General features: G+C 35.6%; 1 protein-coding gene across 1 annotated transcript in view; it reads left to right on the top strand.

Moving 5' to 3' along the window:
• The first annotated feature begins 3,625 nt into the window (after positions 1 to 3,625).
• LOC111058218 (disco-interacting protein 2) overlaps positions 3,626 to 14,898 on the top strand; it is a 295,605-nt gene continuing 284,332 nt past the window's right edge. Inside the window, exon 1 of the mRNA XM_039431325.1 lies at positions 3,626 to 5,153. Coding sequence (XP_039287259.1) covers positions 3,764 to 5,153 — 1,390 coding nt within the window. The 5' untranslated portion in view covers positions 3,626 to 3,763. The remainder of the gene's footprint in view (positions 5,154 to 14,898) is intronic.

Here is a 14,898-nt window from a genome sequence, read left to right as displayed (position 1 = left end):
TACACTGGTCACGGGCAAACATTGTTTGTCAAACATAATATAATTTGGCCAAACTGTTTCAATAAAAATGTTTGTCGAACGTTCATTCATTATAGACCCGGCTTTAGAACCAATCCATTTATCACAGTAGGCCTACTGTTCTAATAACACCAGAATTTGGTGAAAATATATGAAATATAGATTACTTCAAAAAATTAAGAAAGATTAGCCATTTCCTAAAATCAATTCACTTTTATGGGCTACTTTTGTACAAATTAATAAAAAACTATATACAAACTTGTGCCCTTTATTATTAAAAACTTTAAAATATTTTAACTACTAGTTTCTACCATTGGTCATTCTCAAGTAAAAATTTTCAAGTTAAATTGACCTAATGTCGAAACTAGTCGTTAAAATATTTTATTTCAAAGTTTTTAATAATAAAGGGTACTACAAGTTTTTATATTGTTTTTTATTAATTTTTAAAAAAGATTGTATACATTTTACCACTTTTCTCTAGCATTCATCTTCAAGGTACAGTGTTCTTTCATCATAGAGTTTGAGACAGAGAAATAAGAGATAAAATTAGAGTTCAAAAAATAGAAATAGGCTAAGTAAAACCATAGAGAAACGATAGCATAAGTAGATATCCCATGGTATAGGGCGTTTATGTCGCAACTTTTACTGTTATCCCAAGCCGATAGTTCACGTAGTTCTTTCCCATGCAGCTGTGTGACGCTTGCAGTCTCTCAAATTGTGCCGTTCATACACTCTCACCCCAACAAAACAGTAAAAATTGTCAATAATCGACAGTAATCGGCTTGAGATAACAGTAAAAGTTGCGACATAAATTCCCTATACCATGGGATATCTACTTACGCTATTGTTTCTCTATGGTAAAACGAAGAAAGTTAATTATGGAAAGAAATTCTATTCTATTTTCAAGTGTTATGATCTCAGCATGTGTTGAGAGTAGAGAGGGAGTGAGATGTAAAATTAGACACGATATTAGTGGGAGATGAGGTTAATGTATAATGACCTCCAGAAACGTTAGACAATAATATATACGGAGTTCAGAGTCGGATTAAAGATTACACCTGTATGAGCGAGGAGATAATAGGAGTCACTGTCATTAAAACCGTCCATTCTTGCTGAAAAAAAGTAAAAATGAAATCGAAATTACTGGGTTTCTGGAAACGGAATGAAAAGGAAAGAAAAAATTGAAATGAATCCTTGTTTCCAGTTTTACGTTCTTTGGAGCCGTTATTACCCTCATTCATAAATTTGATGTTTCTCCAAATACTCGAACAGTTCTCACAGACTACTATAGTATAATCACTAGCCGTCAGGCTCGCTTCGCTCGCCATATCCGTCTAGCCAGGGGGCTCCGCCCCCTGGACCCCTCGACTGGATCGTCCAAGAATGAGATCAGCAGGCTCGCTTCGCTCGCCTGCATTTTTTATTTGAGCATTTTTATCATATGTTAGAACAATCCAGTCGGGGGAATATATAATATTCCCAGGATTGAAGTAGCAGCGCCCAATCAATCTTTCCGCGATAAATGCATTTAAATCTTCAACTTGGTGCCAACCTAACAAACAAAGTCAACTCAACTTAATGCCAACCTGACAAAATATTAATTTAGTTGCCAGTTAACAACTGTTTCGAAGAGGTACTCTATCTAGATTATAGTTCTATAGTAACATATGATATGGAATTTCAATTATAATTAAGAGATTGGGAGAAGAAGAATATACATGCTAAAAGACGAACTTTAAACCCTTAAAAACAACCCTTAGAGTTAGAATATTGCCAAAAGATTTCTTAGTGCGCCTCTAAAGGGCCAACTGAACATACCTACCAAATTTGAACGTTTTTGGTCCGGTAGATTTTTAGTTATGCGAGTGAGTGAGTGAGTGAGTGAGTGAGTGAGTGCCATTTCGCTTTTATATATATAGATATAGATTAATATGTCTCTCCATTCTTGTTGATATGATTTCGATTTTCATTTTATATCGTAATTTGTTTTTATTGTTTCACATCCAATTAAACCCTTGTCAGCAACTTGTGTCATGTCGCTGTTCTTTTTTAAATGAATTTGTGATTAGCACTGACTGATGATAGCACATTGAACTGTCGTTCAACTGATATAATTAAAACCAGTTCTAGATTGATACCATTCTGGGAAACCTGTTTTGTGTATAGTAATAATAATTATCGAGTGAGAAAAATATGGGTGTTAATGTTGAATATTGATGAGAAAAATTTATCTCGCAATTTTTTATCAATTGAGTAATTTGTTGAACTTTGGTGCGTTTGTTTTGTTTGTTTTTCTGGTGTTGGTTTTAGTTTTTTGATTGTTTGTGAGGTTCAAGAACATGATATGAAAGGTGAATAATAATGTTTTCAGTACTTTAGTAGTGACAAAACACCCTGAAATTTATGAAACCCTGACTAAATTCAGGTCACCAATTGCTTTAGGATCAAAGTTATTCTAAATTTTGAATTTGAAACTCTAAGTTCTGATATTGCTTCTCATTCTGAAATAATACTGTATGTGAATAAATGAATAAATTGATTACATTTTTGAAAATAATCAAGTAAATGGAAATGTTAATACATCTTTATTGTCAGCGTTTTCTCCTTGGCAGAGTAGTGCCGTTAGGAGTAATACTGTATGTATAATAGCGCGTTTTGAAATAGTTGTTCCTTAAATATGAATTATCCTAATTTATCTATTTGATAATTCAAATTAATTTATTTAGAAAGGCGTCTTTCTAGAAGTATTTCAAGACAAGGGGATGAATGATACCATCACTATGTGAAGATGAGGTTATGAATGATAATGCAAACACAAATCTTTAAAATAATAGGAAAAATGTTGTGCAGATTGAAATTTTAATCATTTTTGTTTTCTGTTTCAGGTAAACATTCATTCTATAGTTGGTTGATAAATTGGGAGGGATTCATTTTAAGAATGGTAAGGATACTTTTAACTCCTTTGTATTTTCTGATTTTCTTCTTTATTATTACTTTTCTTTGAGTACTGTATTCAATATTTTTGACGTGTCATATACTAACAAGCCCTGCTTGATTCTGTAGTGTTATATGACGAAAATTAAACAAAACTGGTAAGATTGATTTCTAATTTTGCATTGATGGTCTCTCTTTAATAAATCACCAAGTATTCTCTGTATCTGAAGCGTGGAATTAGAAGGATGGTGAAATTTTTAAACACCTCTCGAGAATCGAATGTTTATTATATAACCGATTTTCATTGGTCATTCCATAGTCCTTTTTCATCTTATGAGGTTTTTCAAAAATGCATGACGCGTTAACTGGCCTTCAAATATTCAAAGGTTTTTCAATGATCAGTAATCAGTAGCACTTTACCAGTTTTTGTCACTCATCAATAGAGTAGACACAATTATGTCATGCGGAACTTGTGACATTTGCATATAAATGGAACAAAGAGGAAAGAAAAAGCGAAAGACCGCTGTGAGAGTGTGTGCGTGCGTATGTGTGTGTGTAGTGGAGTGGAATGCAGCAGGCAGGCCGCATGGGTGGTGGGAAGAACGGGAAGGGGGGGGTTAGGATGAGAGGTCGTCCTTGCGGACCCGAGGCAGTCACAGCCACAGCCAGTCAGTTGTAGTCGAACCGTGGTGTGGAGAAGGCCTCGCTGCTGGTCTCTCTGTAGTGAGTGCGCGCTGTGACTGTGTCTTGTGTGTGAGAGTGAGGATAGTGTTATCATGAGGAAGAGCAAGAAGCAGCCTCCTTGATCAGCATGAAGCCGATCACTCTGGAGAACCTCCGCCGACTGATGGGCGGGGGGCGCAAGAAGAAAGATCGCAACGAGTCCTCGTTCAAACGCAGCGAATCCTTCAAGAGGATCTCCATCAGAAAGAACTACTTGGAGCGCGGTGGAAGAGGCCGGAATCCCCTCAAGGCAGCCCCTCCCCCTCCCGTCAAGGAGGCGGTGGTTGAAGTTGAGGTGGAATCCGAACCGCCGCAAGTCATCGGCTACGGTCAGTGGATTGAGTGTTTACATGCTGAGGATTACGGCAAGATTGCTACCACTGCTTCATCATCCTCGAAATCTACTTCTACATCTCCACCGCCTCCCCCCGTACCACCCCCTCGTCGACGACATGAGTCGAACTCCCTGGAGATACTCCGATTGGAGAAGTCTCCCGAAGTGCGGCGGAGGTTTCGGTCGTCGAAGGACGAGCGGTCGGACTCTGCGTTGAGTGTGTCGCTGGGGCGCATCTGGATGGACGCCCCCCTCGCCATGGCCAACGCGCCGCGGAGCCTCGAACTGCCACGGCCTTCGTCGTCGTCGGTGGAGGCTGACCCCGGGGGAGCCCCGCGTCGCGCCCACCATTCGCTCGATAGTGCGTTGAAGGAGAAACGCGACGACCCCAAGCCGCTGTCGGCGCGGTCGCGTGCTCCGGCCGCCGTCTGCCGCACACTGTCGTCGACCACGCAGACCGACTCCACCGGCAAGACGCTGTCCTCGCGGGGCTCCATTGAACCCCTTAGCTCCAGCAAAGACTCGGGCTTCTCGTTCTCAGTGTCACCGCCCCCGACCGGCGGCAAATCCGGTGGATTTTTCCGCAAGAAAAAGAAAAACGTGAACAAACCGAAGTTGAGTGTGTCTAGGGAGGGTTACTTCAAACGGACTAGTGTGAGTGTGGCCGCAAGTAGTAGTGAGAGTGTGAAGGGGGGAACGGCCCGTAGTGATTTGTACCAGGTGGTAGTTGGGCGACCCCCCCGTTCCCTGCGCTCCCTCAAACTGGACCCCCTCATCTTTGTGCCCCCCGAGAAACGCAGTGTGCGACGCTCGGCGTCTCGACGTTACGAAGTGCATGAAATACGCGACTACTGTACGCCGCGTGATCTCCGTCTCACAGTCGATGATGACGAGGATGAAGGCTTGTATGAGTGCATATCAGGGCCCGACAACTGCTTCACCGATGAGGAGGAGGTGTTGGGTGGGGGTGAGGTGGAGGATGACGAGGAACCTCTGGAGGAGGTCGTTGAGGAGGAGGATGAGGAGGAGGAGGAGTACCGGGTGAGGAAGCCGGTGCGTCGACGCAAGTCGAGGAAGACTGTCAAGTATGTGGCCAAAATACATCGGGCGCCATCGACGCTCAAGAGGAATCACCGCAAAAAATGTGAGTCTATCATTATCAATTCAAATCAAACATAGTTATGAATGTACATGAATTATATTCTTTGAAGTTTTTTCGTCTATAACAGTTTTTTGGAGGAAGGGTGAAGTGTTGGTGAAACGTAGAAATAAAATTGTGAAATGGGGTTGTGTTTGCGAAGGCCTTTGAGTTATTTTTTATTTGTTGGGTCATTGGCCCAATTTAATTGTCTCCTCTTCAAGTCTGGTTTGTTTGTGTTCTTGTCCAATTCTGGTGATAACTGTTATAGAAATTAATGTCCTTGAAACTAAAAAAAAAACTGAGCAGATTCAAAATTGATCCGATTTGAAAATAATTTTGGATTTTCGTCTATACTATCAAGAAAACTGCTGTTTTTATCAGGAAAACGTGTGTTATCAGACTGATATCAAATCCACTGTTGAAAATATAGAAAATCGTATCATGATAAGGAATTAAAATCCGGTTATTCGATTAGAATCTACTTGAAATTCCATAGGCCAGTTCAACAATTCATGAAATATGCAAGTTCAGCTTTGAGGGTCAACATCAATATCCAACGGTACTTACACCACGATCCTCGTAGCTCATTGATTGAGTTGTTCTTCCTGATTAAAACTCTACCAAATTTAACAATTGCTTTTATCAGTAAACTATCAGTTCATTTGGCAAAACTTATCAAACCTCTTTTTTATCTCTTTTCTGTATAGGGCTACTTGTAATATAAATATAAAGAAAATAAAAATCTCAGTACCCTTTTTTTGAAATATTTTATCACAACATGTTTGATATCACTTGAAAATGGCATAAATGTCCGAAACATGTTGTGATAAAATATTTCAAAAAAAGGGTACTGAGATTTTTATTTTCTTTATATTTATCAAACCTCATTTATATTCAAATGCAAACCTCATTCAAACCCTATAAAGTTTCCCTATCAAGTCCTGACAATTTCATTTAGTAATAATTATTATTTCAACAAATAATTATTATTAAACGAAAATCCCAATTAAATGCTGTAAATCACCCCGAAGATTATCTAGCGTTTTATCTTGTTGTCAATATTTGCAGTAGCAGAAGTCTTCGGGGTGATTTACAGCATTTCAATTTCAATTTATTTCAATTTTCAATTTATTAAAAACACACAAAACAAAATTACAAAGAGAGATTTAATTGGGATTTTCCATTAATAATAACTTTCTCAATTCTCAATTCTTTTTATTTGCCATCAATACAATTTACAATAAATTAGAAATTCATAGAAATAAAAATAAAACATAGCTTACAATCAAAACAAAAATTATAAATTAAATATATTTAAATCAAAATCTATTCATTAAGGCAACAACTATTCACTATTCAACAACAATAGGCAATCAGGCAATTCTCTATATACAAAGGCAACAACAATAACTATTCATTAATTAGCATTTAAACAAATGCAACTTCTAATTCATTTCCATCTATTATTTCAACAATTGGTTAAATATTCACCCATCTTCCTATACTAGTACTTCTACTATTTGCTACCGAAACAAGAACAGAAATTAGGAAATTGTGCAAGTATAACAACATCAAGTGAACAGGAATATAGCATCACTTTCGGCTTCACTATCCCTTTCACTCGGACTATTTTGGTGTTGAACAGTTTGACTATAGCTTTATAGCTTGTCTGTTGTTAAGTGAGGCGTCGTGGACCATCCCGTGAGTTGACCTTTTGATATTTTGCAGTCAGTACCCCTCTCTTGTCCAACCCCCTCCCCCCACCCAACCAACCGGCCTGCAACTCACGTTGTTATGTGTTATTAAACTTGACAGATACACGTTCCGGTTTTAACGCGGCTGCTGCAAAGTATCCAGTCCAAGTTATCAAGTCCTAAGTCCAAGTCACTCACACTGACTGACTGGCTCGACTCTTGACTATAGTTGACACTTGTGTCCGAATGTGTGTTATTCTTGACTGCATCTTAGCTGATAATTTGTCTGTAAGTTGTGCTAAATTGATGGGATTTTTGCCTAGCTGATTTTTAATTCAGGGGCATATTAATTTATTTATTTATGTATTTTTTTATTTTTTTTTATTTATTTATTTATATTGAAACTTTTCTGTTGAAACTTGAAAATTGAATGTTGCTTGTTGAATAGAGATAGACTGTAGGGAAAGTTTCATTACAACTAACTAGCTATTATAGTGAGGTCCACGTTATAATGGCAGTAGAGAAAAATAGGAGACCAATGTTGCCGATCCTCTGTTTTGTCAACGCCTTCTATAGACGGTACCTGATAGAGTTTATTGATGTAATATTAAGTGTTCATTCTCATTTAAAATAATCAATGATATTTTACCAGTAGTTCTGTGAACAGTAGACCTCGCGCTCGGTGAGTTACATTGACCTGTTGTGATTTTTTCTCAAAAATTAATAAATAATTTATCAATTTAAAATGTCTAGAAAAAATCCTAAAAAAATATAGAGCTTTCTGTCCTATCGTACCGTGACGTGTCGTCCCGGAATGTGAGTGTGAGCGCTGTTATCAGGTCTGGCTGCAACTGTCTACAACGTTGATGGAAAGATACAATTTTCAAGATGTTCGATGTTTTTGAACGGGAAGTATAATATTATTATAGTCAACTGTCTACTAACGTTTATGGAAAGATAAATTTTCAAGATGGTCGATGTTTTTGAACGGGTAGTATTATTGTCCACTAGACAGCTGATTCATTATGAATAATTCTATAGTCTGATTTTTACGGTAATATTGGCGTATGAAGGAGGCTCCTTTTTCATTTTATATTATCCTTGAAATGAAAAATTTCCAAAAACCTTGTATATAGGTCGACGCGCAATTCAAAAAGGAACATACCTGTCAAATTTCATGAAAATCTATTATAGCGTTTCGCCGTAAATGCGCAACATAAAAACATATAAACATTTAAACATTTAAACATTAAGAGAAATGCCGTCGACTTGAATCTTAGACCTCACTCCGCTCGGTCAATTAAACAAAAAAAAATGAATTTCTCAATAATTTCATAATTAAAATGAAATATTTTGTTAATTAATTATTATTCTACATTGTTAAAACACGATCTGGCAACAGAGCAAAGCGAGAAAGAAATAGCGCTATCCGCTTTGTTGAATAATAGACAAGGATAGCAATACAAACACTGCCATTATAACGTGGACCTCACTATAGTAACTTGTATCATAGAATTATTAACAGTCTTATAAGTTTACTCTGCTTCTATCATCACATCCACTTTATTATCAATAATTTATCACATCTCTATATTATTACAATATTATTATTATTATTTACTTTATGATCATTCAATAAGTTTTTTGAGCCTCATAGAGTTGGTTTTAGTTTCCACAAATCCCAGGGTCTAGTTTCAGAACTATTATCAATTTTTCCCATCCTTGATTGTATATTCCTATTTAAGTTCCTTTGTAAACTACAGTACGACTTTATTATTACAGTACTTTGCCAATAAGCATTATCATGTCAAGCAAATTGTCAAAAAAATCAGTTGATAAATTACATGTTGTGCCAAGGATTTGTTGTGGATGTATTGAAGAGTGCTTTCAGGGTGCAGTTTTAACAAATATGGTTTTAAGTCTCTGTAGATCTCATTAATTTCAATTAGCTATAGCATTGATTTCCGTTGTTGACATGTTTCGGTATTCCAATCCCAATCCCACTGAAATCACCATGATCCTTCAATTCACTCTATTGTAATGTAATCATTATTATTCATAATTCATATAATAACCTTGTAGGGAACCTTGATCAGTTGGATTTTGAATTGTGTTGATATTCATATTGGCATTTAAATAAATTACCTGTCAAATACTGTCAATCTAATTGTAATGTCCCCGAAGACATTCAGTGATTAATGATTGTTTTAAAGGAAAAGAATGATGCTCAGGCCCTATAATTTTTGAACTGCTGAAAGATACAAATTTAATTTTTTTCATTTGATTCAGACCCTCCAATGATAGTTTTTGAATATGTTTTCGTTTCGGTTGTTTAAAAACCTCTCAAGAGCTCTAGTCAATATTATAGTACAATGTTCAGGATAATAAGATGATGAAGTACCTATTGTTATGATATATACTCATGTCGGTTTAGAATAATGAAGATAAGATGAGATATAAATTCATTCAACACAGTTAATCATAAATGTAATACAATAAACAGTTGAACATCGTCATAGAGATATAATTAATACAATGCGCTTATACTTGTATTTATACAATAATTTGTAAGTGCTAATAAACAACTTGTAAGTGCCAATATCTACTAGCTATCACAGAAATCTATAACTCTGTAGTAGGCCTTCGCAGCAAGAAAGCTGTATAAACTACTTTTGAAAATGCTTATCGACTTAGATTTCAGCTCTGCAGGCAATTTGTTGTATTTATTTAGAACCAATATAAGAAGGTACTTTCTCATACAGTTTCAACCTATGCTGAAACTGAAGTGTTTCGTTCTGCTGTTGAACATTTAAAAATATAGCATACAAAACATCTTTATCTATTAGTTTTATCTCATAATTTTCGACTACTTTTTCAATTTTTTCAACCTTTTAAACTTCTTCAACTAACTTTTTACATTTGAAATAATAAAATATAAAACATCTTTTTATATTAGTTTTATCTCATTCAATAGTTTAGACCACTAGAAACTATTCTGACCTTGGAAACTTATTGACTGTTCTGTCTCCAGCTTTGATTTTTTGTTCTTTTGGAATATTCCAGTGTACAGCTTTCTAAATAAATTGTTGTCGTTTCCAAATAATTGTTGAGTTCTCTAGTATTGTTATCTTATCATTCTTGTAGGGTTTTGTCTGGTCTGACACCATTCATGGTTCTCAGTCCTACACATGTGTTTCTTTTTGAAGCCTATTCAAAGGCAACCATCCGTTCACGTTGCATTGTGTGTTGTGTCTGAGTGGGCACCCAAAATCAGTTGTAGTATTTCTTCTGTTTTGCAGTTTCCTTTCCAAGAACAATCTGACATTTTCGAGGAATTGAACGAAATAATTATGTATCTTTTGTTGTTTTCCCATGAAACCGGTTGGAATTCAGTTTATGTTATTTATAGACAAACTATATCTCTTCATTACTGTCTTTTCTCCCTTAGGGCTACTCTTGAATATAAATGAAAATAGAAATCCTGGTACCCTTTTTAAAATTAAAATTGCCTATATGATAATGGCATCATATAGCCGTAACATGCTTTGAGTAAACAAAAAGGGTAATCAGATTTCTATTTTTATTCATGTATTTTCATTACTTCTTGCAAGAAATATATTAGGTATCTCTTATAGTGCTACCTGTTATCTTGGATTATAAAATTGATCGTCGTGTTTTTATTGCAAAACTATCTGTTCTAAGTCTTCGTTTTAATTTCCCTCACACTTGAAAACTGAATTATTATTCCTCATCTCATCATGTAAATGTCGTGCTTCATTTAAGCATTAAAAAAACTATTGTGAAAACTGGTTCTGGTTTTAAGAGTGGATCACAACATCAAACTGAATAATAGTTGTTTTAAAATAAATAATCTGTTCTAAATTGATAAATATCCAAGATAGAAGATTTTTAGAAATAGCAGTTGACCAACTGCTGGTATATTATAATAAGATTTAATTATTAAACGAAAATCCAAATTAAGTGCTGTAATTCACCCCGAAGACTTCTGCTACTGCAAATATTGACAACAGGGTAAACAGCTAGAAGGAAATTCGATGAGCGCTACTATTCAAAAATTATTTGTCAGCCCGGGAATCGAACCCAGTACCTCCTAATTGCCGGAAATTCGAATTTCCAATGAAAGCTATATCAATAGAAGTAAGCACGTCGGCTACTGCAAATATTGACCGAAATACCAGAAAGCTGGAGGAAATTCGTTGAGTAAAACTGTCCAAAAAAACTGTGCCCAGACCGGGAATCGAACCCTGTACCTCTCATTTAGATATTCAAAATAATTATGAGTAGTATCTATCTGGCAATTGGATATAGACATTGATTACAACATAAGAACAGTTCCTCTATCAAGATTAACGTTAAAACAAATCCTTTAAGAGCTGATTTAGTGCAATCACTTCACTTAATGAATGGTTAACAAGGTTGATTAAGACTCAGACTATTTAAAAAACTATGTTCCACTTGTCAAGCTTTTTAATTGCGCTGACCCTGTAGACTCATCCGTGGCAATCAAGTGCGATTACATTCCAGTTTTGAATGTCAGAATAAAGAAGGAGGTAGAGGAAGGAAAGAAGAAAGAGGTGGAAGAAGAGAAGGAGTAGATGAAGAAAAAAGTTTAATGTCAGAAGCAAGGGTGTAATAGTCCCAACTTTTTCTACTGAACATCGTTTCAAGTAACTTGTTCTCAGTATAAATGAACAGAAAAGTAACTAAAACCACGGTATTATTTTTCTCTGTGCTTTCAATTTCTGAGTTATTCAAAAAAATATGGTTTAGTTAATTAGTTTTGTATAGGCCTAGTATTGTGACTGTTAATAATAATTGATGTGACTTGTTATTATAGTGACCAGTTATATTAGTTATAAATGATGCTTGAAAGTATAATTATGATCATAGTATGTGCTGAGCAAATTGGGTTGATCCTGAGAGAGAAAAAGACGAATGTGAGAGGTGATAGAGAGGGTTCGTGAGAGATAGTGAGAGAGAGAGAGAGTGAGTGAGTAACTAGACTCGTGTTTACTTGACTGCTCGGCAGACATTTGATAGGGACTACTTTTTACGGTTGAACTAGTATTGGTTTTTGCTACTTGAATTGGTTCCCCTTTGGAGACTCATGAAGAAGCTGAAGAAAAAAAAATAGAAAGCAAGAGAAGAGGGGAAAGAAGATCAGAGAGAAAAGAGTGCAGATTATGAAGAGTGGGAGAATAAAAAGAGGATGTTTTGAGAGATGAAGTAGAAAAGGAAGATGAAGAAGAGTAGGAGATGGAATGATGATTTGGTTTATGAGAAAAGAAAAGATAGATGATGATGATGAAAATGTTGAAGATGTGAAGATGATCATGATGAATTTAAAGTCATTGTATAATAAAGAGTATTGAAGAAATGAAGAGGATGATGGATGTGGAGAAGGAGGTGTATATGAAAAGGAAGAGACAAGAAGGAGCAGAAAACCGAAAGAACGAGGATTGAGACCGAGAAGAGAAAACAAGCTTAGTGGATGAGTAGAATGTAGAGGAAAACTGGTGTAGGGAACTAAGAAAAGAAAATACCACAAACATGAAAACAAAATTAAACTGTACAAAGAAAATATGAAGAAATTGAAAAACAAAATTATGAGAAGATGATGTGCATGAGCATAAAATAAAATAATTTTAAGATAATTTCAATTCATTTCAAAAAATAATTTATTTCGCACAACATAATATTATTACAAAACATTGTACCAGCTAAAAGTACAAGATGAAGAGATTAATGTATGATAAGAAAATGTTGATGGTGTAAAAGGATTTGGAGAATTCTGAGTAGTGAACAAATTGCGAAGAGGTGGGTAGAGAATTACTATTCGATGAAAGAGAAGAGAATGAACATTGAAAAAATACATCAGGTACAGAAGGAGAAAAAAGGAGAAGATTAAATTTTGAAAGAATTTGGTGGAAAAGGAGATTAGATAATGGTGGACTAAACGTGAACGAAACGGAGAAGATTAAGCAGAAGAAGGAGTTGAATTGTAGGAGGTAGAGAACTCGAAGAAGAAGAAGAAGAAGAAGAAGAAGAAGAAGAAGAAGAAGAAGAAGAAGAAGAAGAAGAAGAAGAAGAAGAACAACAACAACAACAACAACAACAACAACAACAACAACAACAAGGGGAAGAAGAAGAAGAACAACAACAACAACAACAAGAAAAAGAAGAAGAACAACAACAACAACAAGGGGAAGAAGAAGAACAACAACAACAAGGGGAAGAAGAAGAAGAACAACAACAACAAGAAAAAGAAGAAGAAGAAGAACAAGAAGAAGAAGAAGAACAAGAAGAAGAAGAACAAGAAGAAGAAGAAGAAGAACAAGAAGAAGAAGATTAAGAAAGAGAGAAAAAAGAAGAAAGTGAGAAAGAAGAAGACGAAGAAGAGAGTCACATTTCCAGGCTCCAATTACCTTCTCTTCACCGGCTCCTGTCCTGTGTATACTGTATAGTATATACATCCTGTTCAGATCACTATTTGTGACGAAGAGCCATCTTATCGTTGTCATAACGTTTTCACCTAATTCTACTCCATCCCGACGATCATAATATTATAGCCTAGTGAGTTGCGTAGAAAAAGTGACATCCTAAACTTGACCCAGTATCGAGGTCTGCTCACTGTTTTTCTCGACTCTCTACATGTTGACACCAACTGTCGATACTGAGATTCACTTCAATCTGTCAGCATTGATTGGAATAGGAAGCGTTGGTATTATTTATGAGGGATGTTGACTGTTTAAAGTCAGTTTCACTGTAGTGGCTACGCTCTCGGTCAATTAGTTTTTTCGCATCTTGCTTTCAGTTTTGGCCAGATTTGCAAGGTTGATTAGGTATATCCGGGGATGACATGTTCCTGTACCTTAATGACTCTTACTATACTTATACCTGTTATCATTTGCTGCGAAAATAACTTTCAACATTTTTACTTCTATGCATTTATGTGCTACAAATGGATTCCCTATAGTGAGGTCCACGTTATAATGGCAGTGGATAAAGATAAAAGAATAGCGATGCCGATTCTCTGCATTAAGTAATTATATTTTTACACTGTCAAAAAAATAATTTGCATCGTTGTGGACCTAGAAAAGGATAGTACCACCGGCTTTGTTGAATGATAGACAAGGATAGCAAAACCAAAGTTGATCAAATACTGTCATTATAACGTGGACCTCTTTGGGACAAGTTTCATGAATATTGTTGGAAGTTTATGAAGAATCGTTATGAAAGAAGAGAAACATTTGGAAATTTTTATTTATTTATTTGTTGATATAATTACAAATCATATGAATATGATCGGGATAGAACAACAGGCATGGCCTGTGAACTATTCTGTTCACAAATTTTGATAAATAATAAATCTAAGTACACTTTCTTAAAAAATTGTTATTACAACATGTTTCAGCCATGAATATTGTCATAAATAAACAATTTAAAAAAAAGGGTACTTAGATTTTTAATTGTTCTATTCAAGAGTAGTACTTGTGAAAAAAGATAATCGTTATGAGATTATGATTGAGAGATTTTTCAATATTTTATTTGCCTTTTTTATGAATAGTGTAACATCATACTTGTGTAAATGGGACATTATATTTTTACATAGTACTGTATTATTAGTCTCATAATGAAAGAACAAAAAAATTGACTGAATTCAACATTGATATTCAAATTTATTTTCACAAAGTACAAACATTTCAACTATACATAACAAATACAATGAATTACACTTTATTATTCTTTATTTATCCATACAATAAGGACATCATCAAAAATGATAGGGAGATAAAAAAAATAATAAGGTAACCTTGTGCTATTTCTCTCCCAAGTCCGAAAACTCTTGTTCACTTCACTTCACGAGTGATCCGTGGTCTAGTGGTTAGAGTGCTTGCGTAGCAGCACAGAGATCCCGGGTTCAATCCCTCTCATAACCAAAAGTTTTTTAACCAGATCACTCCCGTGTTATCGGATGGGCACGTTAAACTGTTGGTCCCGGCTGAAGTATGACAGTCGTAAGGCCCATTGAC

The sequence above is a fragment of the Nilaparvata lugens genome, chromosome 6, assembly GCF_014356525.2.
Source record: "Nilaparvata lugens isolate BPH chromosome 6, ASM1435652v1, whole genome shotgun sequence".
In the NCBI taxonomy this organism is placed as follows: domain Eukaryota; kingdom Metazoa; phylum Arthropoda; class Insecta; order Hemiptera; family Delphacidae; genus Nilaparvata; species Nilaparvata lugens.
Note: the sequence above shows the minus strand (reverse complement) of the source record. Positions and strands in the feature narration are given on the sequence as shown.